The following is a 20,536-nucleotide window of genomic DNA, read 5'->3' on the forward strand; positions in this document are numbered from 1 at the left end:
ACATCCACCGATAAGTTATTGGGAGACGACGGGAGCCTTCACTCAGGTCCATGTAGTTAGACAGGATGGGATGCAAAACCAACAACAATACACTTGGGCAGGTTCCCTCGCTAAACTCCAACCTCCTTCCCAACGATGCCAGGTCCTTCCATCCATGTGTTTGGGACCTGTTGGTGCATGACATGGATAAAACATGGTAGATATGCCTCGGATAGCCCCTTGATCTTCGAGTTGGGTGTCGGGAAAGTCTGTGCTCCTTTGGAAAACCCACGGGGTTCCTGGAGCCTAAAATTGCCATGAAGAATCCATCATGGACAACCCAAAGACGAGACGAATGCCCTACCGCCTCCCATCGATGAGGATGCGGTTCAGCTCGGCGTGGCGGCTCCACCTTCACAAGTTGTGTTGGCAGCGTCAACAAGCTTGGGCAAGTTCCTTTTTGCTGAGGAACCCTGATGAGGTGACAGCTGAGGCCCCGCCTTGTCAGACGACCAGCCCCGGTTCTGGCCAGTGACGTACTGCCTCTCTCCCAGGGTCGAGCGTGTCACGTGCTTGGACCACCCCCGACAGGGCCCCGACAGGCCCCCCCGACAGGCGGGGTCTTGTTTGAGTGGCAGAGCAAGCCCCAATCTCACTGGTCAGCCCTTGCCTGCTTGCCCACCCGCGCATCCCGCCTTGTGTTGTCCGCTCGTTGCGGTGCGCTTCGGCCTTGCCCCTTCCCTCATTTCCACCTTTTGTATCCATCCAAACCCAAAGTCACTTAGCTTGTTCGACTCTTTTTCCTCCCCCAACAATCTCGACCGACCACCACATCGCCAACTCTCCCACCTCCAACCACTTTCCTCGTCGCCATCCTTCACCACCACCAACACCAGCTCTCCGGCATCCCGCCATCCCATCATCCCCTCACACTTCACTTCACAGGTGAGTCCCCCCTCCTCTCTCCCCAACTCCTTTTGCTCGCCCAGTCCGAGAAATGCACACACCACATCCCTCCCCGTTGTCGTCATCGCCGACTGCGACCGAGTCCTGCCCTCGCCCCTCGGAAGCCCAGGTGCCTCCATCGTCGCCGGCTCGTCCATCAATTGCCATCGGCCCCGCCGTCGGTCCTGCGAGCTATTACGCCTCCTTGGAAGCCCCTGAGCACGCCGGCGACCGAGGTGTCTCTGCACCCCACATCAGGAGCCGAGCGGGGAGTCTGGCCTTGGAATCAACACAACACACTGCACCACCTTCGCATCTAAAAGCGTCGGGTTGAGTTGGGCGACTTGACCACGGGCATCGCTGGGGTGTTTCTGACGGCGGATTGTCTTTTCCCAAACCCTTGTTTCTCTTTCAGCTGCCCGCTTTCTCCTATTTCGGCAAAGACCAAACACAAACACACCGACTCTCGTCTCATGCCACCTCGGGTCAACCCCAGCTGCTAACAACATCTTCTCTCTACAGTCAACTCTACCAACCGTCAAAATGGGCCACGAAGATGCTGTTTACCTGGCCAAGCTCGCCGAGCAGGCCGAGCGTTATGAGGGCATGTATCCTGAACCCAACTCTGCGCCCCACCCGCGAGCGCATCGACGAGCGAAAACTGACACTCGGCTCTGCCCGCAGAGATGGTTGAGAACATGAAGGTTGTTGCGTCCGAGGACCGTGACCTGACCGTTGAGGAGCGGAACCTGCTGTCGGTTGCCTACAAGAACGTCATTGGCGCTCGCCGCGCGTCGTGGCGCATTGTTACGTCGATCGAGCAGAAGGAGGAGTCTAAGGGCAACACCGCCCAGGTCGCCCTCATCAAGGAGTACCGCCAGAAGATCGAGAGCGAGCTTGCCAAGATTTGCGACGATATCCTCGGCGTGCTTGACAAGCACCTGATCCCGGCCGCTAAGTCTGGCGAGTCCAAGGTCTTCTACCACAAGATGTCCGTACCACACTCACACCCGCCTCTTGTTGTCCGCCGAGTCAGTTCTAACCCACATACAGGAAGGGTGACTACCACCGCTACCTTGCCGAGTTCGCTGTTGGCGACCGCCGCAAGGACTCGGCCGACAAGTCGCTCGAGGCCTACAAGGCCGCCACCGAGGTTGCTCAGACCGAGCTGCCGCCCACGCACCCCATCCGCCTGGGTCTGGCCCTCAACTTCTCTGTCTTCTACTATGAGATCTTGAACGCCCCCGATCAGGCCTGCCACCTCGCCAAGCAGGCGTTTGATGATGCCATTGCTGGTGCGTATCTTCTTCGGGTCTGCCATGGTTCGAATAGATGATGCTGACGACGACCCACCGCAGAGCTCGACACATTGAGCGAAGAGAGCTACAAGGACAGCACTCTCATCATGCAGCTTCTCCGCGACAACCTGGTATGTGCCGCAACATAGTTTGGTTTTGTGAAAGAACACACATGCTAACCCGGTCCCAGACCCTCTGGACCTCGTCCGAGGCCGAGCCCCCTGCTCCCGCCGGCCATGCCGACGCCGCCCCGGAGGAGCCGAAGGCTGAGGGTGCGGAGGAGCCCAAGGCCGAGTAAGCGATGGTGGCGTTTCTTGTCTCTGGATGGCGGTAAACCCGGATTGGCATTTCCCTTGATGGAACGGTGTCTTTTTTGTTAAGCGCGACTGGAGAAAGGCACAACGTCCTTTGCATGTTTACGGCAGGCAGATACACAACCAAAGGCTTGTTGATGGGCGGTTTGATCGCGGCAGTTGGAGGCTGTAGAGGGGGCAACATTTGTAGAGGGTCCGTTTCCTTTGTCAGATGGCTTGCTTCTTTTTATTAGACTCCTGACTGGCGAAGGATCGCCTGGGCAAGTTATTAAACCCCAACAAACCCCGTCGTCAATATACGCCAGTTCTGGGAACCATTATTTCTTTCGTCTATGTGGGTTGGTAGATTCTTGTGCGTTTGTGATGCTGTCTTTGCGTGTCCCTTTCCAATCCTTACTACCTTCACAGTAGGGAGAGCGTAGCTCGACGATGGAGCAGTGACATCCAGTACTCCGTACACACAGTCATTCGGGTACGAGGTTTAGTCACACCTCACAGTCCTCTCGCCTTTCCGTCCCATTGTCCTCCGTGTTCACATCCTCCATCTCCATATCCTCTTCTTCCTCCTCAATCACGGCGAATTGAACCCTCAACCACAAACTGCAGTCGGCGCAGCCCACCATCAGCTCGCCCACGTCGGCCGCCTCCTCGAGGTCCGCCTCGCCAAACTCGTAGCCGCGCGGGTTGCCGCACCGGCAGGCGCGGTACCATCGTGTTTCTTCTTCCCCTGAACCGACGGTGATGGTGGTGGTTTGGAGATCGTCGAGGTCGACTATTTCGATGCCTGTTTGGAAGTTTTCCCGTCCAATACCTTGAAAAGAGGAGGTTTGTTGTTGGTGTTGGAGGAGAGCGAGGTCGTAGGCCTGCCGGAGGGAGGGGCGGGAGAGGGTTGCGTAGGCGGTAGTGATTTGGTCGATTGTGTAGAGAGGTGTTTCGTTTCCTTGTGTGGTACCACCGATGTTTGATAATGGGTGGTTGGGTTTTGCTTTGTCGGGGTGGTGGGCGAGCAGGGCGCGGCGGTAGGCGCGGCGGATGAGCTGTTCTTCTGGTTCGGAGGAGGAAGAGGAGGAGAGGGTGGAGGGGGAGAGGGAGAGGATTTGATAGTAGGTTGGGTTGAAGCCTTCGGTGGACATGGTCTTTTTGCTCTCTTCTTTTGAGAAAGAAATAAATGAGAGGTAAGGATGGGGAAGGAGAAAGACGGAGGGGTTGGGGTGGTGAGGTGTATAGTAGATCTTGTTGTGGTGTTGTGAGTTGTGATATGTTGTGGTCGTGATGGTTGGGGTTGCTACTAGTAAACGGATAAAGAGGAAACTTTTTTTCTGGCCTGATCACGTGCTCTTGGTGATAGAGGAATGAGATTCAGGAGCGAAAGAAGACTGGACGGCTGACTTGGGTAGCTTCTGTCGAGACTGAAGAGATCTAGATGGTGACCCAAGCCTTGGGAGTTGAGTCTTGTATTTCTTCCAGTCTGCCCACTTGGGTCCAGTACTCGGACACATTCAAACACTTGAGGGCGGGGTCATAGAGCTGAGCAATCCGTGGGGCCAACAAGGGAGACAACGAAATCACCACCACCAAAGGAGAGAAATGGGATGTGTCTATCATAAGCGTGTTGTACATTGGTATGGGTACACTGAGAAAATATACACAGCCTCCCCGGGCCAGTGTTGTCTGGCCCTTTATTTGGGGAAGATCTTCCAGCGCCGTTTCCCAACCTGCGAAGGGTCAGCCAATTCCCAAACGTATAGGAGCAACAAGATGCCATTGACTCACCTTCTTCCATTGCTTGATGAGTTCTGGCATGGCCAACATGGCCTCTCTCCTCTTCTCCATCCTGGCGGGCAAGATAGTCAGCATCAGCATAACTTCGTGGGGCAGCACCGTTTTGTAGTTGGCGCTGCCGGCAGCAACCGCGGGGTCCAACAACGCACTTCTCTTCCAGCAGCCTCTCGTGCTTGTGACCCTTGACTTTCTGGCCGACGCCGGTACCCTTGACGCGCAGGCCCTCCTCGACCCTCTTGCGCAGCTTGGCCTCGGTGCTCTTGGGGGAGTAGGGCAGCAGCTCCTCGACGCCGTGCTTGCGGGCCAGCTTGCACAGCTCGGCCTGGCGGCGCAGCGAGTACTTGGGGTTGTGCCAGCGGCCGGTGACGGGGTGGCGTGTCGGCAGGAAGGGGTTGGGAGTCTCTTCTTGGTAGGCCGTCTTGAACGTCTCCGGGGTCTGGCCGGCCGGGAGGATGGAGGGGTGCGGGTAGCGCGCGAGAAAGGTGCGCAGCCTTTGCGGCAGCGCCAGCGCTAGCTGGATGTGTTTTTGGGCGATGGCCGAGGTCGCCATGGTTGAGGAGGATTAGGTGAGGAGAGGGACTCCAGGATGTGGTGGTGGTGCGGTCCCGGAAGGGGATTGAGGTCGGGGATCGGATCGGGTCGAGGATGCCGGGGCACAAAGGTTCTCTCTTCTCTCTCCGGGGTCGTCTCGACTTGGCACGGCTGCGGCTCTTGGTGTTCTTGAAAATGTCTGACCCCAGTCACCGGCAGCCCGGACCAGTGAAACGGCGCCGACATCCGGGTGGAGTCGGGCTGGACCCGCTCGGCCTTGTAATACGTGTAAATTACCTTACAGACTTACGACACGCCAGGACAGCTCCAAGCTTCCGGACTTCCTTCCGGTCCCCTTCTGTCAACCTTCATCCAACTTCCATCGCAGATTTCCCGCCACAATATTTCCAACATGGACAAACGACGTCTACCCCCAGACCTCCCTGCTCTACTACGCCAGCGCGAGGCCGAGAAAGCAGCAGCGGCCAAGCCACGATGGATTCCCAAGAAGGAACGCGAACGCCTGGCCGCAGAGGCAGCAGCGAAGGAAGCCGAGGAGCAGAAGCGGCGAGAGGAAGCTCTCAAGGCCGCCGAGAGGGAGTTTATGAAGAAGGTTCACGAGGTTAAAAACGGCGTGAATGGGACGGACGGACACGGAAGCAACGGCGACATTCCCACCGGGCCCAAAGCGATGCGCCATGCGGCCGAAGACGGCGACAACGAACACGGAGGCAAGCGGCGCCGCCTCAACCCCGAGGAAGAGAAGAAGGCCGAGATGGAGCGACGCGACGCGGCCGAGTTGCGCGCGAAGTACATGGGGCCCGAGGTCAACCAGTCGACATTCTCGGTGAAGAAGAAGCGGAGGCGCACGGCGGCGAACAAGTTCAACTTTGACTGGGATCCCGAAGACGACACCAGCCGGCCGTACGACCCCATCTACGCGGAGCGCCTGGAGCCGCTACACCGGCTGCCCGGGTACGATAACACAGACGAGTTGGTGCGGCGCAAGGCGGAAGCAATTCGTCGCGGCGACCCGGAGACGGGCGAGGAACGCGCGCGGCAGCTGCTCGAGCAACACGAACGCGCCAAGCAGGCGGCCGACCGCAAGAATATGAACAAGCACTGGTCAGAGAAGAAGCTCGAAGAAATGCGGGAGCGCGACTGGCGCATCTTCAAGGAGAATTTTGGCATCTCTACCAAGGGTGGGAGCATCCCGAATCCCATGCGGAGCTGGGAAGAGTCCAATTTGCCGCGGCGGTTGTTGGATCTCGTCTACAAGGTCGGCTATGAAGAGCCAACCCCCATTCAGAGAGCGGCCATCCCGATTGCACTACAGGCGCGCGACCTTATCGGTGTTGCTGTCACGGGTTCGGGTAAAACGGCTGCGTTCCTCCTGCCATTGCTCGTCTACATTTCAGAACTGCCGCCGCTGGACGAGTTCAACAAGAACGACGGCCCATATGCGCTCATCCTGGCACCTACTCGTGAACTGGTCCAGCAAATCGAGGCAGAAGCAAAGAAATTTGCGGATCCGCTGGGCTTCACCGTCGTCAGCATTGTGGGTGGTCACTCGCTGGAGGAGCAGGCATTTGCGCTGCGCAACGGTGCCGAGATCATCGTTGCCACGCCAGGTCGTCTGGTGGACTGCCTCGAGCGTCGGCTGCTGGTGTTCTCACAGTGCTGCTACATCATCATGGACGAAGCAGACCGCATGATCGACCAGGGTTTCGAGGAGCCCCTTACCAAGATCCTCGACGCGCTCCCGGTCACCAACGAGAAGCCGGACACGGAGGACGCCGAGAACCCGAAGCTCATGAGCCGGTACCTCGGCGGCAAAGACCGGTACCGGCAGACGATGATGTACACGGCGACGATGCCGCCCCAGGTCGAGCGCATCGCCAAGAAGTACCTGCGGCGGCCGGCCATCGTCACCATCGGCAACGCGGGCGAGGCGGTGGACACGGTGGAGCAGCGGGTCGAGTTCATCGCGGGCGAGGACAAGCGCAAGCGGCGGCTGCAGGAGATTCTCAACTCGGGCCAGTTCAAGCCGCCCATCATTGTCTTTGTCAACATCAAGCGCAACTGCGAGATGGTGGCCAAGGAGATCAAGTCGTGGGGTTACTCGGTGGCGGTGCTGCACGGCAGCAAGACACAGGAGCAGCGCGAGGCAGCGCTCGCGTCGCTGCGCAACGGCCAGACAAGTATCCTGGTGGCGACCGACCTGGCGGGTCGCGGTATCGACGTGCCGGATGTGTCGCTCGTCGTCAACTTCAACATGGCCACCAGCATCGAGTCCTACACGCACCGTATCGGTCGTACGGGTCGTGCCGGAAAGAGTGGTGTGGCCATCACGTTCCTGGGCAACGAGGATGCGGATGTCATGTACGACCTTCGCCAGATCATCTCCAAGTCGTCCATCTCCAAGGTGCCCGAAGAGCTGCGCCGGCACGAGGCCGCTCAATCAAAGCCGAACAAGGGTGGTGGTGGCGGCGCGGGCAAAGGTACCGTTTGGCAGTGAGAGCTGGGCTTGGGGTTGGTGTTGTTGGAACGTTGTTGGATGGTGAAATGATTCTGTGTTTTATTTCAATGGCTTGGTATGGAAATACGGACTAAGGTACCTAGATAGTAGAACGAAATGATATCCCATCGTCCAGTACTGTGTATGCATCATGCTCTACCTGATCTACCTACGGTACCTATGCTGTCCAGTGATGGTGTCTTCACACCTGTCAACACCATGCCACCACCTCATCACATATCCCCCACCGTCATCGAGCTCAGATTTTAGTTATGTCATTTTTCTTGATCAGTCACAATTGAAGCAAAATGACAATATGCAGTGTGACATGAGCGAGGGCGGATGCTGGGTTGCAGTCGTCAGCTTGGAGGTTGGCTGAAAATGCCCCTCCCCCCAGGTCCAGGCCAGGCCGAACCCGACCCCACCACTGCATGTCGCATTCCGTGCGAAGAGTTTCCCCTTTTGCCAAGGATCGAGTCGCGGGTTCGTCCGGCGCATTGTTCACAGCGGGCAAGGCTTTTTGCCCAAAATTTTTGTCTCGTCTTCCCGGTAAAGTTGGCGGCGGTCACAGTGGGTTCCGCAGCGACTGTGCCCACCGCAAAACCGCCATCATGTGCCTGGTGTTGAGCCGAAATTGAAGAGCCCGACTTTTTTTTCCCTCTCTTTTTCCCTTCCGACTCTGGACGAGGGAGGTCGTCCGAGCCCTATGATGTGAGGTCCTTGCTCCTGTGCTCGCACCTGGCATCATATCGGCGAGGTGCCGCCGGCCTCGAATTTTTGAGAGAATCGACTCCGTTACAGTACCAGCCTGTATCGGGCCCGTCGTCTCACCTTTCTTTCACTCAGGCACGGAGTACCAGGACAGGATTGTGAGCGTTTTGAAGCGGCGCCGCTTAACGGAGGACCTTCGACAACCACAGGAGCCTATCGCCGGTTGACCCTATGCACTTTTGAGCGGTGACGGGGTTTTATCTCATCACATCCACATTGCATCCGAGATTCAAAACACCGTGGAGAATCTGAGACCTGTCGGGTCGCTTTTTTACAGAGCACTGCCGTTTTGGGAGTCACACAGCAACCTGAACTCACCCCGCCGCCGCCGGCATACCGAGTTAAATCCCGTCAGAGGGCCAGAACATCACCGCACCTGTCCATCCCAGGCAGCCAGTTCAACCGGCGTCTTCTCACTCCTCGCCGGCCGACCGACCGACCTGACTTTTACCACCGTGCCCCGCGGGTGACGGACTGTTTTGTCTGTCAGCGCATCGGCCGGTTGGTCGTCAGGAAGGATCGCGAGGTTGCTCAGAGAAATTTTGGTCTACACCACACGACTGGAACCTTTCGTCGCTTCAACATTCAATAAGGACGTCGTCCCTCCCGCCTCTCTATCATGGAGCCCGCCGCGAGAGAAGCAGACGTCCTCAAGCCCCTTCCCCCGACTCCCGCTACTCCAGCAGCAACCATGAAGCAGAGGACGGCGGCGATGGAGGCGGTTGAGGACATTGTCTACGGCTCGGTATGTTTCTTATCTCACCGTCACGCAAGGCGTGAATGTTTCTCCTAACGCTCTCCACAGGTGGCCGGCATTGTCGGCAAATACATCGAGTATCCCTTCGACACGGTCAAGGTGCGGCTGCAGTCCCAGCCCGACCACCTCCCCCTCCGCTACCGCGGGCCGCTGGACTGCTTCGCCCAGTCCATCCGCGCCGACGGCTTCCTCGGCCTGTACCGGGGCATCAGCGCGCCCCTGGTCGGCGCCGCCCTCGAGAACAGCAGCCTCTTCTTCTGGGAGCGTCTTGGGCGCGCCGCCATTTACGCCTCGGGCTACGCCCCGCGCGACCAGCCCCTCCCGTTGTCGGCCTTGTGGATGACGGGCGCTTTCTCGGGAGCCATGACCTCCTTCATTCTGACCCCGGTTGAGCTGGTCAAATGCAAGATCCAGGTCCCCGAGACCGAGGGCGGGGTTGTTCGCGCCCCGCTCCGCCCCATCCCCGTCATCCGGGACATCTGGCGCCATCAGGGTTTGCGCGGGTTCTGGCACGGCCAGCTGGGCACCTTCCTCCGCGAGACGGGCGGGTGCGCGGCGTGGTTCGGGTCCAAGGAGACGGTGACGAAGCTGTTCCGCGCGTGGAATGATGGACGAGACGGGGCGGCTCGAGTGCGTTCTGCTAAGGTCGACGACGACGAGGCCCTGCCGCTGTGGCAGCAGGCGGTGGCCGGCGCGTCGGCCGGCATGGCGTACAACTTCCTCTTTTTCCCCGCCGACACGGTCAAGTCGCGCATGCAGACCACGCCCATCGGCGAGGCGCCGTCGCAGCACCGAACGTTCGCTGCCGAGGCCCGGGCCCTGTGGCACCAGGCGGGGATCAAGGGATTCTATCGCGGCTGCGGCATCACGGTGCTGCGATCCGTGCCGAGTTCGGCGTTTATCTTTATGGTTTATGATGGGTTGAAGAAGCATCTTCCCATGTCATGAGGGGTTGGCATTTAGGGCTCGTTTTTTCGTTTGATTGCGTTTCTTTCTTTTCTGCTCTTTATGAACCTACAAAACGAAGGTTGAGGAACGGCGATTCCGGGTCGGCGCGGCATACAGCAGAGGCGTTGGCGGTTAGGTAATAGACTCGAAGGTTTCTCTCATATCGGCACGGCAGGAAGATGTGGAATTTGGACGATATGCCCGGGATGAAGATGGGCACAACAAGGACCAGATATACTATACAGCGCGATATTTGCTTTTATACTCTCGCCAAAGACGACCCTGATAGATCCCTAGACCACGTCCGTCCGTGTTCCCATTTTTATCGCAAACCCTTGCGAGAAAATCAGAGTAGATAACCCTTCCACCTCCAGACCCCCCCAACCTTCCTTTCACTCATATCCCACCCCAACCAGTTCAGTTCACTACCCCGCCTCATTGTACAAAACATAGTAGCTTCTTTAGTCGCGCTTATCCGGCCTCCAGCTGCCCAACGCGCCGCTCAGGTCCCAGTTGTTCAAATACCCTGTGCCGAAGGACAGGTACGTGGCGAAGCCGAGCCAGGCGACGTAAGGGGCCAGCAGCCAGCCCGACAGCGCGTCGACCTTGGTGCCCCACAGCCAGGCCAGGTAGCCGTTGATGCCGAAGAGCAGGCCGGCGTCGATGGTGGCGAGGACGGGCCGGTTCAGGCCGTAAAAGAGCGGCATCCAGGCCAGGTTGAGACCCAGTTGGATGGTGTAGAGAGTTGTCCCGTGCCGGGCGGCGGAGATTGTTTCCTGGAAGAGGAGAGGAGAGTGTTAAAATTTGGGCTACTGCCTTAGAAAAGGGGGTGGTGAGCTTACGGGTGAGTTGAAGGGAGCAATGCCCAGCGTCGAGGCGCGGTGGGCTGCGTAGCCCATCATGCCGTAGAGGACGGTCCAGACGGGCGGGAAGATGTAGCCCGGCGGGCGGAAGCGGGGGTGTCGGAGCGCGAGGGTTTCGCGGTGTTGGGTTGCGGCTGGGGAGGGGTGTCAGCATTTTGTTTTGTGTTTTCTCCTAGTTGTCTGAATGGAGTTTTTAATGGTGACTGGTAGACACATACGTTTCGTGGCATAGCCTACGGCGCTCCCGAGTCCGATGGGCAGCAGGACGGAGACGGGGAGATTGGTGAAGATGTGCTCTGGGAAGGTGAGGGAGGGGATGTAGGTGGTCATTGTGGGAGTTTTGTCAGGCTGAGGTTTGAATTGAGGTTGAGGAGGGTGTGGTGGTGAGTTGTGGTTGTTGTTGGTGTTGATGTGGAATGAGAATTGGATGTCTCCGAGAGTACACAGAAGCTTGCGGAGTTTGAGTTGGGGATCGAGCATATACGAATTAATTATACTCGTAGCAATTGGAAGACAACGGGCAGGCCGAAGTGTCGTGTCCGACTCGCCTGAAAGCTTTCCATGGCCTGAGGGGCTTGTAAGCTCTGACTGATGCTACCTATGACGACATAGCATCATTGTGTGAGAGGGAGACAGTGACGGTGCCAAGGCGGGTTGGGATTCCCGCCACCAAGACGTCCCGTCTTTTGCTACCTTGACCTCACAGGATGCTGGCAGTACGAGTAGAGGTACGCATATTCCAGTTTTCATCCTCGGCAGAAATGCTATGTGCATCCTTTCTTTCCTGAAGCCTTTGTATCCATGGATCTTCTTGATCCTTTCGCTTTTCCTCGGAATGTTGGGGGTGATGTGTGAAACAACATGGAAAAACATGGGACTCAGGCGTCAACAAATTGAGATTTGAAAGTGAGACCCTGTTTGTGTGGGAGAGTCCGTAACTATCATGTCTCCCGAAATAGGTAGCCTTTGGCTTGGGGTTTTCCATTTTTGCAACTGAATGCTCTGAGGCAGTCTCGGGGCTGGAGCTTGGACTTAGAGAAACACTGCCAAATCGGGAAAGCAAGAGATGCAGGGACCAGCTGGCCAGGCTGGGCGAGGTTCGTTTCGACTCTTGGATTGGCCCATCACGTGACAGGCCCAGCCTCCCATCTCTCGGCGGTGGATCTCTTGAGCCGCGACCAAGACAAGACGGGACCACCTGGAACCTTGAGAGTCGCCCATTCATGTTCAACCTGCCAACTCCACGCCGTCCGTCGCGATCCGCATCCTCGACGCGCATCGGCCGGCGATATTTTTCATCAGGTCAGCATTGGTCTGCTTGCGACCAGAAATCATAATTACCAATTGTTCGTCCATTTCTTCCTTTTTCTTTCGATCCCCAAACCTCCCATCTCCCTTCTCATTGCCACCCAAATCTGCCCTGGTTTGTCTGCTCCTCCCATCATGGAGAGCCGCACTTGTCATGGCGCTGAGCCCTGCACCCATTGTTGGACAGTCCCTTCTGCTTTCTTGTCATCTCCTCCCCTCCCATCATCGCCGTCGACTCGAAAGCCATCCTGAAGACCCTTAATCGATTGTGTTGCCCTACCCTTTTTTCATCTCTATTGATTCGTAACCTCGCGGATGCCCCGGTCGCCTCTTCTTCCTGCCCTACCACCTACCTGACTCTGTCTCACGTCGCCGGGATCACGTTTCCTCTAACTGCAATCATCTCGCCAAACAGTTACACTCCCGACTACAAACCTGAAGGGGATCGCCATCGCTTCCATCCCGTCGAAGCAATCGGCAAACAAAGGCGACGACAATCGCAGCACCCAATAACCATCCCGACCGACGCCTGCGTCAGGCTCACCCCGACCCATCGTTTTCCTTTGACTCTTGACACGATAATTCATCGCGAATCGAAATCCCACCATCACGGCGGACCACTCCCGCCAATTTCCCATCACCGATGGATTCCTACTACCGCGATTCAGGTCGCTCGCCTGTCGACCGTTGGAGCAGCCGCGATGACACGAGGTCGAAGGACGACAGAGGCGACAACTTTTACCGCAATGGCAGGTCCCCTGGTGCGTCTTGTTGTTTCTTGTTTTTCCCATCAAACCTCCAGTCAAAGCCCTTAAATCATCATCGCGCTACCCATTTCGACTCGACTTGTCGCCCTCGAGCTTTTGTACATTGTTGCTTACACGTTAGCTTTAGACCGCAGTCGCCGCCGCTCGCGATCCCCCGTCGGCGTCGATCGTTACGAACCCCGAGGGCGTGGACGCGACGACTATACAGGCACTCGCGACCGCGACGATCGTGGCCGTCGCTCCCCTCACGTCAACATCGACCGCTACGTTCCCGGCCAGGACAACACTTTGCCTCAGGCTTTGACCAATCCCCTTCCGGATCCCCTCAAGCTTCCATACCAAGTCGGCTTCTCTTGGTTCGGCGAGTGGTGGAGGACAAATGAGAGGATTAAAGAAGAGAAGGAACGCATCAAGAGCGGTCGACGTCGGGAGCCCGAGCGCATCCGCGGTCCTCGCGAGGCCCAGGAAGAGCGCGAGAAGGAAAAGGCAAAGATTCAAGCTGCCTACGACAAATACAAAGAGGAGCTGCAAGCCAAGATGGCCCAGGCTTTTGTCAAGCAGCACAAGGACGACCAATGGTTCAAAGAGCGTTACGTTGCCGAGGTCCGCGACCCTTTCCGTCAACAGCTGAACGAGATGCGCCGTGGCGCCTATGCTCGGTGGGAGCAAGATCTTCAGTCAGGTGTCTTTGATGAGTTCTCGCTCGAAGGCATTCCGAAGAGTGAAAGCAACGGTGCTGGCGGCGTCGTCGAAAAGGAAGAGGGCGAAGCCACCGGGAATGAAGTCATGGGTGTTGGAGACCTCGTGCCTGCCAACCCGGCCGAGTTCCGAGATGAGGCTCTGGATCAGCCTACGCTCCTTATCAAAACCATTGCGCCCTCTGTAAGCCGTCAAAATCTCGAGGCCTTCTGCAAGGAGCACCTTGGTGAAGGCGAAGGAGGATTCAAGTGGTTGTCCCTCAGTGATCCAAACCCCAGCAAGAGGTATCATCGCATCGGCTGGATCATGCTGCATCCTGCCCCAGAGCCCATCCCAGAAGAAACCGAAGAGGCCAAAGATGAGGAGACGGACGGCTCCAAGCCCGCAGCTCCCCTGTCGACTGCAGAGAAGGCATTGGAGGCCATCAACGGCAAGACTGTCAAGGACGAGTCTCGCGGCGATTTCACGTGCCACGTAGGCGTCCACAATCCTCCTGCTCACCCAAGGAAGAAGGCCCTCTGGGATCTCTTCTCCGCTCCTGAGCGCATCCGCAAGGATCTTCAGCTCGCAACTGAACTTGTGCTCAAGTTCGAGGCCGAAGCTGGGTCTGATTTCAACGCGACGGTTCAGATCGAGGAGTACGTCGACAAACTGCGGAACGAGGGGAAGATTCAACCCGCCGCTCCCGCCGCGACTCCCGTGAAGAAGCCCAAGAAGGAGCGCGCAATCCGGACGGACGACTCTATGGATGTGGAACGCGAGGATGATGACGAGCCTTTGCCGGACGAGGCTGATGAAGATGACGATGAGGAGGGCATGGTCGACGATGAAGTCGACGACATTGATCTTTTGGTCACCAAGAAGAAGCTGGATTTGACGGTCGAGTACCTTCGTCGTGTCTTCAACTTCTGCTTCTTCTGCGTCTTCGAGAGCGACTCGGTGCACGAGTTGACGCGCAAGTGCCCCGGCGGTCATCTCCGGAGACCCAGGAGCATGCTCTCCTCTGCCGCCAAGGCGGTGGCCGAGGCGACCGCCAACGGCGAGCCTTTCCCCGCCAAGAAGCGCAAGGAAGGAGACGAGATCGAGGAGGGCGAGGCCCCCGAGGAGGATCGCAAGTTCCGCGCCACATCCAAGGCCGAGCAACAGTTGCAGCGCGCCTACAACTGGGTCAAGACGTTCGAGGACAAGATCAACCAGATCTTGCACCCAGAGACGGTTGACTTGCGGAAGCTCGGTGGCAAGCCCATTGAGGATGCCTTGAATGACGAGCTTCCCAAGCATGTCAAGCAGGAGGACGAGCATAAGTGGCGCTGCAAGATCCCGGAGTGCACCAAGCTCTTCAAAGAGGAGCATTTCTGGAGGAAGCACGTTGAGAAGCGCCACACCGAGTGGCTTGAGAAGCTCAAGGAAGAGGTGAGCTGATTCCTCGAGCACCTATGACAACGTGGACTGAAACTAACTCTTTTTCCCAGTTCGAGCTGATCAATGCCTACGTTTTGGACCCCTCTCACATCGCGCCCTCTCGCACCGACGCCACCTCCAACGGCCATTTCCCCCAGGGCAACCAGCAACCCACGGGCACCCCGCGAGGCTTCAACCTTCAAACCTACGCCATGAACAGCATGCTCAACTTCCCCAACTTCCCCATGCCCATGTTCCCGCCCAACATGATGGGCGCCGGCGGTGCCAACCCGCTGAGCAACCCGGCCAACTGGCATGCCGGTGGCGCAGGCGGCGGTGGCCACGACGACCGCGGCAGCGGGCCGGGACCCATCCGTCGCGGCGGAGCCATGTCGGGCGGCGGCCCCGGCGGCGGAGGCAGCAGGTTCCAGAACCGCTCTGCGCCTTACGACCGGCGCGGACCAGGCGGTAACCCGCGGTACGGTGGAGGTGATGCCGGTATGGGTGGCGGTCGTGGCGGCCGCGGTGGGCCGGCCAATCGCTGGGGCGACGGCGCCGGCGGTGCGGCCGTCGGGCCCCGCGAGGCTGTGCAGGGCCGCACGCTCAAGAGTTACGAGGATTTGGACCAGGTCTCGGGCGGCGGTGGTGGGGAGCTGAATTATTAAGCTCTGGCTGCCTTAGCTAGGATACCTAGGTGGCTAGCTTGCCAGCCTTGGGGAGTGGAGAGTTGTGGCGGGATTGGAAGAAACAGAAGTGCCTCAGGTACCTATAATGAGGTAACAGTGACTTGAGGTGCAAAGAGAGAGATTGATGGTTGCACAATTTCGATAGAACAGGGTTTCCTAAGGGGTTTGCTGGGTGGTTACTAGCTAGCTCTTCTGGCTGGATGGCAATGGCCGATGGGAAAAGCATAGGCGAGAGAAGATGACAGGTAATGGGCAGTGGTTGGTGGTGGAGGACGGTTGATTGAGGAACGGCGGGTTCCAAGATGAAGCGGCTCCTAGTGCTTGTTTTGTTGTATTGTACAAACAGATACGTGAGGCTACCTCAGGTACCTTATCTGACCTAGGTAGCGGCCTAGCTTAGGTACCAGGGAAATTTAACCAGAGATTAAACATTTTTACCTCGTTTCGACCTGTGATCCCGAGTTATTGATGGCCGTCTTGAATTTTTATATCCTCATGAAGGGAGGGAGCTTGGTTCTTTGTTGGGCGAGATGGGACGGAATATGGAGGCCGAGTAACACTTCCGCAGAGAACAGCCAAAGAGAGTAGGCAAGCAGCAGCTGGCTTTCCCAACGGATTTCAGTTTCTAGATAACCTGAGGATATCTCACTTTTTTTTTTGGCAGTCCGACGGCCATTCATGCATTTATTTACCCGACCATACCTACATGACTTCTATTCCATCCATCCATCCATCCATGATATGCATTCATTGGCCCTCCGGTCCCAGGACCCTTCCAACCTCCCTCATTCTCTTCCCCCACCCCTTTTCCTTCCTCCCTTTACCTGCTCAGCGCAATGTCATCGATGCGCAAGATCATCTTGACCGTCTCTGCCGCGAGCTCGATGGCGCTGGTGCTGACGAGCAGAGGCTGGAGGACGTTCTCCTTTGCGATATTCGAGTTGACGCCGGCGCTCTTGATGCTGACGCCGGCGTTCTTCTCGCCGAGTTCATGGCGGTGGCGCAGCTCCGTCACCACCTTGATGCTGTTGAGCCCGGCGTTCTCGGCCAGCGTGGTGGGAATCACCTCCATGGCGTCCGCGAAGGCCTTCCAGCAGATGGCCTCGGTGCCCGAGAGCTCGCGGGCGCGCTTGCTCAGCTGCGAGGCGATTTCGATCTCGGGGGCGCCGCCGCCGGCGATGAGGGCCTTCTTCTTGACGAGGCAGCGGACGACGCAAAGCGCGTCGTGCAGCGAGCGCTCCGCCTCGTCGAGGATAAGGCTGTTGGCGCCGCGGACCACGACCGACACGGTCTTGCCGGCCTTGGGGTCGGGCTTGCAGCCTGTGACCTTGACCATGCGGCTGCCGGCGGATTGGACTTCCTCGACCAGGTCGGCCGAGCCGAGCTTGTCCTCGGTGAAGCTCTCGATGTCGGCGATGGGCTTGCAGCCGGTGGTCTTGCAGATGAACTCGACCTCGTCGCGCTCGATGTCCTTGACGGCAAGGATGCCGAGGCGCTGGAGGAAGTGCAAGGAGAGGTCGTTGACGGCGTCGCGGAGGATGGACTTTTGGATGAACAGCACGTTGCACTTGGCCTTCTTGATCTTCTTGACCATATTGAGAAGGTACATGCGCTCTTCCTTGATGATTTTGTCCATTTGCCTGTAGTCGTTGACCTGGATGGTGTTTTCCATCTGGACGGAAGTGTCAGTACGGAGACGATGCTCTGGAAGCAGGTTAGGTAAGGACGCCTTGATTCAACGTACATCGGGCTTGGGCGGGCTCAGTTGGAACTGGATCATGCCGATCTTGGCCTTCTCCATACGTGTTGGGCCGCCTGCGCTCTTGATGACGGGCTGGGTCAAGACCAGACCATCCACCAGCTCGCTGTCTTCTATCGTGCCGCCAACCTTCTTGATAATCCGGATGTTCTTCAGGTCGACGTTTTCAGCCGTCTTAAGGTCAATGGTCTTGGTCACGGCGTTGACAGCCATGGGCCCAAGGATGTTGGAGTACTGGGAGACGATCTTGGACGAGAGGGAGGTATTGGCGGCCTGGAGCAGGGAGGCGGTATCGGTGAGGGCAATGGGCTGGGACATGTCATGGAGAATCTCGACGGCGGCGGCGGCGGCGCGTTGGAACGACTCTGAGATGACGGAGGGATGGATGCCCTTGTTGAGTAACCGGTCGGCGGCGCCCAGCAGACTGCCGCAGATGACCACGACCGAAGTTGTTCCATCACCGGCTTCAACATCCTGGGCGTTGGACAGCTGCACGAGCATCTTTGCGGTCGGGTGCATGACGGCCATGCTCTTGAGCATTGTGCTGCCGTCGTTGGTGATGATAGTCTCGCCCTTGCCGCTCCGAATCATCTTGTCCATGCCCCGCGGCCCGAGAGAAGTCCTGATGGCATCGGCGACGGCTGTGCGGCGGTCAGCATTGGGATGGCGGGGGAACGGTTGGGTGTCCGTTGTATCGACTGCATACCTCTGGCGGCAACGATGTTGGAGGCCCGGACAGCCAAAGGCTTTTCCTTGTCCTGCATTCGGGTTGGGTCAGTCACAGCTACCATACTAATATCCAACGAGTACCTGACATACCCTGAAGGTCGCGTTCGCGGCCGAGGGGGCTTGGGTGGCGGTCGCCATGGTGTAAGCAGGTTATTTTGTTTTTGCGAGTATTACTGTTTGGCAAACGCAGGCGAAGTGTGCTTGTTTGATGGGTGGTCGAGGCGGTCTTGTGATGTTGCGGTGTCGTTTGATTTCCAGGGACAGCTTCTCTCCTCCACTGGATGTCTGGCTTCGATGTGGGACGCTTTTTTTCCAAAGCCGTCTCTTGCTGGACGACAGCGGGGGAGCTCCAAGTCCAACAAGGTGGGCTGCTGCTGCCGGCGGGGCTGCCAGTCAAAGTCGGCACTAAACCCCTTTAGGACTAGCCACTTTCAGCCTCGCAGAAGGTCTGGACCCACTCCAGACCCAAGGCAGCATGCGGATTACGGCAGCGAAGCTTCTCCAGCACATTGCCGCTTCGTCCATCCACACTCGTCCATCGCTCCCAACATCCCACCAACATCCAGCGTCTCGCATCAACAAACCGCCACAACCAAACAACATCCACCACTCCCAACAAAACGAGAGTCGACCTGACACAACTGCATTCGATATTTTCAATCGAAATCCTCCACCAAAGACTCGACTTATTCGTGGAATCAGTGCTCCCCGCCCAGAATGGTACGGTTCCAACTCCGCCACCATGGAAGCGATCCCGCTCTGCGTTACGGCTGCATGCTGACTTGGAGTAGCCGTCTGCCACAGGTGCGAACTGGGAGAAGTACAGGAAGAATTTCGATGAGGAGATAGAAGAGAAGAAGATCACCCCCCTATCAGATGAGTGCGTCAAGCCCAACCCAACCTTGTCCCGAGCAACCCTGCGCTGACATTGCGAAGGGATATCCAGGTCCTCAAGACATACGGTGCCGCGCCGTACGGAGCTGCCATCAAGAAGCTCGAGCAGCAAATAAAAGAGAAGCAGCAGAGCGTGGACGAGAAAATTGGCATCAAGGAGTCGGATACCGGCCTCGCGCCACCTCACCTCTGGGATATCGCCGCCGATCGGCAACGATTGCAGGAAGAGCAACCGCTTCAGGTAGCGCGGTGCACCAAGATCATTCCCGACGAGAAGGACGAGTCCAAGAGCAAGTATGTCATCAACGTCAAGCAGATCGCAAAGTTCGTCGTCCAGCTCGGCGAGCGCGTGAGCCCGACCGACATCGAGGAGGGCATGCGCGTCGGCGTCGACCGCAACAAGTACCAGATCCTCCTCCCCCTGCCGCCCAAGATCGACGCCAGCGTCACTATGATGACGGTCGAGGAGAAGCCAGATGTCACATACGGCGACGTTGGCGGTTGCAAGGAGCAGGTGGAAAAGCTACGCGAGGTGGTGGAGATGCCGCTGCTGTCGCCCGAGCGCTTTGGCAACCTGGGTATCGACCCACCCAAGGGTGCCCTTCTCTACGGCCCACCGGGAACCGGAAAGACGCTGTGCGCCCGTGCCGTCGCGAACCGGACGGACGCCACCTTCATCCGCGTCATTGGCAGCGAACTGGTGCAAAAGTACGTGGGCGAGGGCGCCAGGATGGTCCGTGAGCTCTTCGAGATGGCCCGGACCAAGAAGGCGTGCATCATCTTCTTTGACGAAATCGACGCCATCGGCGGGGCGCGCTTCGACGACGGCGCCGGCGGCGACAATGAGGTCCAGCGCACCATGCTCGAGCTCATCACGCAGCTCGACGGCTTCGACGCCCGCGGCAACATCAAGGTCATGTTCGCCACCAACCGGCCGTCCACCCTCGACCCGGCCCTCATGCGTCCCGGCCGCATCGACCGCAAGATCGAGTTCTCGCTGCCCGATCTCGAGGGCCGCGCCAACATCCTGCGCATCCACGCCAAGAGCATGTCGGTCGAGCGCGACATCCGGTGGGAGCTCATCTCGCGCCTGTGCCCCAACGCCACGGGCGCCGAGCTGCGCAGCGTCTGCACTGAGGCCGGCATGTTCGCCATCCGCGCCCGCAGGAAGGTGGCCACCGAGAAGGACTTCCTCAGCGCCGTCGACAAGGTCATCAAGGGCAACCTCAAGTTCAACTCGACCGCCGCGTATGCCCAGTACAATTAAATGACGGGCGAGGGAAAGGAGGAAGAGCAAAGGGTGGTGGTGGTGACAGTTGGTTTGTGTGGCGTTTGTATGTAATGATAGAGCACACAGCCAGCCAAACACACGAGCTGTCGTTGACTTGCTTGGTACCTGACCTAGACTTTGGTGTTGGTGATTATGACGAACTTGGCACAAAACTATACTGACTTTCGTTGCCATTGCTATTGTTATTGTTCCTGCCAGCCAATTATTCTTTCCTCACTCTTACAGGCAGTGTATATCCACCGATGCCTACAAGTTGCGACCCAACGTTTGAGTAGGTACATGATCTGGTTATTATC

At 57.8% G+C, this 20,536-nt stretch overlaps 10 protein-coding genes across 10 annotated transcripts; 6 read left to right on the top strand and 4 right to left on the bottom strand.

Moving 5' to 3' along the window:
• Positions 1-334: 334 nt before the first annotated feature.
• Positions 335-2,520, top strand: VTJ04DRAFT_1020 (uncharacterized protein; the record flags this gene model as incomplete). Its single annotated transcript, XM_069357913.1, has 8 exons — positions 335-460; positions 534-637; positions 765-924; positions 1,447-1,528; positions 1,609-1,915; positions 1,978-2,219; positions 2,283-2,353; positions 2,413-2,520. The coding sequence occupies 8 exons, from the start codon at positions 335-337 to the stop codon at positions 2,518-2,520; spliced, it is 1,200 nt and encodes a 399-aa protein (XP_069223629.1).
• A 501-nt stretch (positions 2,521-3,021) lies between these two features.
• On the bottom strand, positions 3,022-3,669 carry VTJ04DRAFT_1021 (uncharacterized protein; the record flags this gene model as incomplete). The annotated part of the gene is made up of 1 exon (XM_069357924.1): positions 3,022-3,669. The coding sequence occupies one exon, from the start codon at positions 3,667-3,669 to the stop codon at positions 3,022-3,024; it is 648 nt and encodes a 215-aa protein (XP_069223630.1).
• Positions 3,670-4,215: 546 nt separating this feature from the next.
• On the bottom strand, positions 4,216-4,868 carry VTJ04DRAFT_1022 (mitochondrial 54S ribosomal protein mL59; the record flags this gene model as incomplete). The annotated part of the gene is made up of 3 exons (XM_069357935.1): positions 4,216-4,251; positions 4,310-4,370; positions 4,468-4,868. 3 exons carry the CDS (start codon positions 4,866-4,868, stop codon positions 4,216-4,218), a joined length of 498 nt encoding a protein of 165 aa, XP_069223631.1.
• A 393-nt stretch (positions 4,869-5,261) lies between these two features.
• VTJ04DRAFT_1023 (uncharacterized protein) lies at positions 5,262-7,367 on the top strand (the record flags this gene model as incomplete). The annotated part of the gene is made up of 1 exon (XM_069357946.1): positions 5,262-7,367. The coding sequence occupies one exon, from the start codon at positions 5,262-5,264 to the stop codon at positions 7,365-7,367; it is 2,106 nt and encodes a 701-aa protein (XP_069223632.1).
• A 1,390-nt stretch (positions 7,368-8,757) lies between these two features.
• Positions 8,758-9,843, top strand: VTJ04DRAFT_1024 (uncharacterized protein; the record flags this gene model as incomplete). The annotated part of the gene is made up of 2 exons (XM_069357957.1): positions 8,758-8,883; positions 8,944-9,843. The coding sequence occupies 2 exons, from the start codon at positions 8,758-8,760 to the stop codon at positions 9,841-9,843; spliced, it is 1,026 nt and encodes a 341-aa protein (XP_069223633.1).
• A 179-nt stretch (positions 9,844-10,022) lies between these two features.
• VTJ04DRAFT_1025 (uncharacterized protein) lies at positions 10,023-10,296 on the top strand (the record flags this gene model as incomplete). Its single annotated transcript, XM_069357968.1, has 2 exons — positions 10,023-10,149; positions 10,199-10,296. The coding sequence occupies 2 exons, from the start codon at positions 10,023-10,025 to the stop codon at positions 10,294-10,296; spliced, it is 225 nt and encodes a 74-aa protein (XP_069223634.1).
• Positions 10,297-10,304: 8 nt separating this feature from the next.
• VTJ04DRAFT_1026 (uncharacterized protein) lies at positions 10,305-11,036 on the bottom strand (the record flags this gene model as incomplete). Its single annotated transcript, XM_069357979.1, has 3 exons — positions 10,305-10,619; positions 10,686-10,840; positions 10,925-11,036. The coding sequence occupies 3 exons, from the start codon at positions 11,034-11,036 to the stop codon at positions 10,305-10,307; spliced, it is 582 nt and encodes a 193-aa protein (XP_069223635.1).
• A 1,621-nt stretch (positions 11,037-12,657) lies between these two features.
• Positions 12,658-15,546, top strand: VTJ04DRAFT_1027 (uncharacterized protein; the record flags this gene model as incomplete). Its single annotated transcript, XM_069357990.1, has 3 exons — positions 12,658-12,775; positions 12,909-14,893; positions 14,953-15,546. 3 exons carry the CDS (start codon positions 12,658-12,660, stop codon positions 15,544-15,546), a joined length of 2,697 nt encoding a protein of 898 aa, XP_069223636.1.
• Positions 15,547-16,387: 841 nt separating this feature from the next.
• VTJ04DRAFT_1028 (uncharacterized protein) lies at positions 16,388-18,193 on the bottom strand (the record flags this gene model as incomplete). The annotated part of the gene is made up of 4 exons (XM_069358001.1): positions 16,388-17,239; positions 17,312-17,967; positions 18,033-18,084; positions 18,146-18,193. The coding sequence occupies 4 exons, from the start codon at positions 18,191-18,193 to the stop codon at positions 16,388-16,390; spliced, it is 1,608 nt and encodes a 535-aa protein (XP_069223637.1).
• A 579-nt stretch (positions 18,194-18,772) lies between these two features.
• VTJ04DRAFT_1029 (uncharacterized protein) lies at positions 18,773-20,216 on the top strand (the record flags this gene model as incomplete). The annotated part of the gene is made up of 3 exons (XM_069358012.1): positions 18,773-18,775; positions 18,847-18,935; positions 18,992-20,216. The coding sequence occupies 3 exons, from the start codon at positions 18,773-18,775 to the stop codon at positions 20,214-20,216; spliced, it is 1,317 nt and encodes a 438-aa protein (XP_069223638.1).
• Positions 20,217-20,536: the final 320 nt, after the last annotated feature.

The sequence above is a fragment of the Mycothermus thermophilus genome (genome assembly GCF_041956435.1).
Source record: "Mycothermus thermophilus strain CBS 625.91 unplaced genomic scaffold VTJ04scaffold_1, whole genome shotgun sequence".
Lineage (NCBI taxonomy): Eukaryota > Fungi > Ascomycota > Sordariomycetes > Sordariales > Chaetomiaceae > Mycothermus > Mycothermus thermophilus.